Source organism: Pteropus vampyrus, unplaced genomic scaffold (assembly GCF_000151845.1).
Source record: "Pteropus vampyrus isolate Shadow unplaced genomic scaffold, Pvam_2.0 Scaffold563, whole genome shotgun sequence".
In the NCBI taxonomy this organism is placed as follows: Eukaryota; Metazoa; Chordata; class Mammalia; order Chiroptera; family Pteropodidae; genus Pteropus; species Pteropus vampyrus.
Window position 1 is genome coordinate 104,433 of NW_011889344.1, and position 2,504 is coordinate 106,936.

Here is a 2,504-nt window from a genome sequence, read left to right on the forward strand (position 1 = left end):
CGGCCCCCACTGGAGCCGCTCCCCAGGTCGGCCTCGATGCCTGGATCGGAGGAGGGCGAGGCCCCACCGGGAGCCGGCGGTCCGCCAGGCCGGTTCCCTTCACGGTCGCCTGGACCCACAGGCGATTGTGCTCCGCAGGGACCAGCAACCGCCGGTAGCTGGGGGGCAGGCGGCTCTGTGGAGCAGGGAGGGGGTGCTCAGCCAGCCCGCCCCCTCCCCTCCTCCCTCCCTGGCCTCCTGTGCCCACCCACCATACCCTGCTCACCTCTGAGAGACTCCTGAAGGGGTGAGTGCAGCACTGTCTCCGGCCAGGAGGCTGGGGGCGCTGGTGCAAAGCCTCCATTGTTGTTTAGAGAGTCCTGGGGAGGCGGGTTGACAAGAGCAGCACTAAGGTGGGGCTCTACCCTCAGGGGCAGAAGGGCAGGTGCCTGGGCCTGGGCTCGCACCTGGGCTCCCAGTGCAGTCAGGTGGAGAGTGGTAGGCCGGTACTTGTGGGGCTCCTCCATGGCGGGGGAGGGGATCAGGGGCTCCTGGGTGAGGGCCTTGGAGCCAGGGCCTCCGCCCTCTTCACCCCCCACTTCTCCTTCCTCCTCCTCTTCCTGGTCCTCATCCTCATCCTCATATTCATCCTCGTCATTGTCATCAATCATCTCAAACTCCTGGAGATCATTCTGGAAGGAGCAGATGGGGTGCGGCTGCTCCGAGCGCCCCAGAGAGAGGCCGTCCTGCAGGAAGGGGACACAGGGCAGAGCTAGGCAAGAGTGCGGCGTGGTTTGGGGATCCAGATGTCCGGAAAGGGAAAAGCAGGAAGCTCCAAGTCAAGAAAGAGAAGCCTCCCACTCACTCCGCTCCCCACCAGAGCAGTCTGGGTTTTTAAAATGTTCTTAAGACACACAGGCTCATTCCAGTTCTCGGTAAGAGCCCCAGCTCCTAAGCCTGGGAGACAGAGATCCTCAGAGTGGCCCCAACCCAGCTGCCAGCCTTGTCTCACCCCTGAACCCCATCACATTCGACACCGGTGCTCTCCACGCAGCTTAACGCGATGCGCATTCTTAGGCACAGCGTTCGGTCTGCTCCACCACCAAGCTGCAAGCCCCGCCAGGGCAGGGGTCCATATTGAGCACGGTGTACCCCACTCCGAGAACAGGACCCACCCACACGGATGCACAGGAAGTGTGGAAAGGGTGCAGGGAGGGAGAGACAGCCGGCACCCAGACTCAGCAAGCCCGAACAGCCCAAGGCCTCCCACACAGCTAATCCCACAGGGGCCTTCCCTGTCCTCCCTTCCTCCCTCTCTTCTCTGCCCAGGCCCTGCTAGCCTTCCCCGAGGGCATGGTTGTGTGTCATTTCCACTGGGAAGTCTCCCTGACGGCCTCAGTCTTGGTGGGTTCCCTTCCCCCTCACTGCATCCTATGTCCTCCAATTAGACTCTGGTCCTTGACACTCAGGCAGCCACGGCCTCTTACACATCTTTCTCCCCTATGAGGTTATAAACTCCTGAGGACAAAGGCCACTCCTGTCCTGCTTTCCTCCCAAGCACCTAGAAGCCCCCAGCACTTGCCACGTGGCTGCCGCTCTGAAGCGTTCTTGAATGAATGGGAACAGACGTGTGGGGGGGAGGGGAGGGGAAGAAGCAGGAGACGGAGCAGAAGGGCTTCCAGACTGGACACTGGAGGAAGAAAGGCGCAGGCAGGGCCGGGGTTGGGGAGGAGACGGGTGGAGAGGCAGCTGGAAGGGGTCAGATCTTTCTGAGAAGCGATCTGCGGACACAGGGCACCTGAAGCACCAGCAAACCCCCACTCCCCCAAGCGAGCCCACCGATGGGGGCCAGGTGAGGACTGCTGGTGGAGGGCTTCAGTCTGTTAAAAAGGGGTTTGATATCCAGGCAGACTCCAGGCCAAGAGGCCTTGGGGGAGGGTCACCCAGAGGACTTCTCGTTTCCAGACTGAGCTAGGATCCACCCCAAAACCCCGGCACCCACCAAGCAGAGCCTGTGCGAGAGCCTTCTGTGCCCAGCCCTCCCACCTTCTCACAGTGGTCCGAGTCATAGCTGAGGCCCAGGCCACAGTCGTCGGTGATCTCAGACAGATCCTCATCGTCAAATTCTTCCAGGCTTATGTCTTGGGGAGGCCTGAAGAGGAGACCAGGTCGGAGAGCAAGGACAGGGCTCCTGAGAGACCCAGCACCCTTGGGTGCCCTGCCTGGGTGCTGGTCCTGAGGAGACTCAAAGGGAGACTCTGCATCTCCTGGGCCCCAGCATCTCCACAGCCCCCAGCTTCCAGACCCGCATCTTGCTGTCACTGTGAACCCTTAGCTCTGTTTCCAGTGGGGTCCCCCCACAACTGGAGCCATGACCAGCCCAGAGGGACTGCTTGTTCCCTCAAGCCTCCTCCCAGCTCTCCTCCGTCAAAGCCAGCAGCTTCTCCTCCCTCTGCTCTGCTCCAGGCCCCAGTGGGTCACAGCCTCAGCCTCAGGGGAGTCCTGCTGAGCAGAGCAAGGGGGGA

General features: G+C 61.9%; 1 protein-coding gene across 1 annotated transcript in view; it reads right to left on the reverse strand.

Annotated features, from left to right (window-relative positions):
- The window catches only part of MAPK8IP2 (mitogen-activated protein kinase 8 interacting protein 2), an 11,262-nt gene that overhangs the window by 6,428 nt on the left and 2,330 nt on the right, over positions 1 to 2,504 (reverse strand). The window contains exons 3-6 of the mRNA XM_023525430.1: positions 2,026 to 2,300; positions 447 to 725; positions 266 to 359; positions 5 to 175 (exon numbers count right to left, since the gene is read on the reverse strand). Coding sequence (XP_023381198.1) covers positions 5 to 175; positions 266 to 359; positions 447 to 725; positions 2,026 to 2,300 — 819 coding nt within the window. The remainder of the gene's footprint in view (positions 1 to 4; positions 176 to 265; positions 360 to 446; positions 726 to 2,025; positions 2,301 to 2,504) is intronic.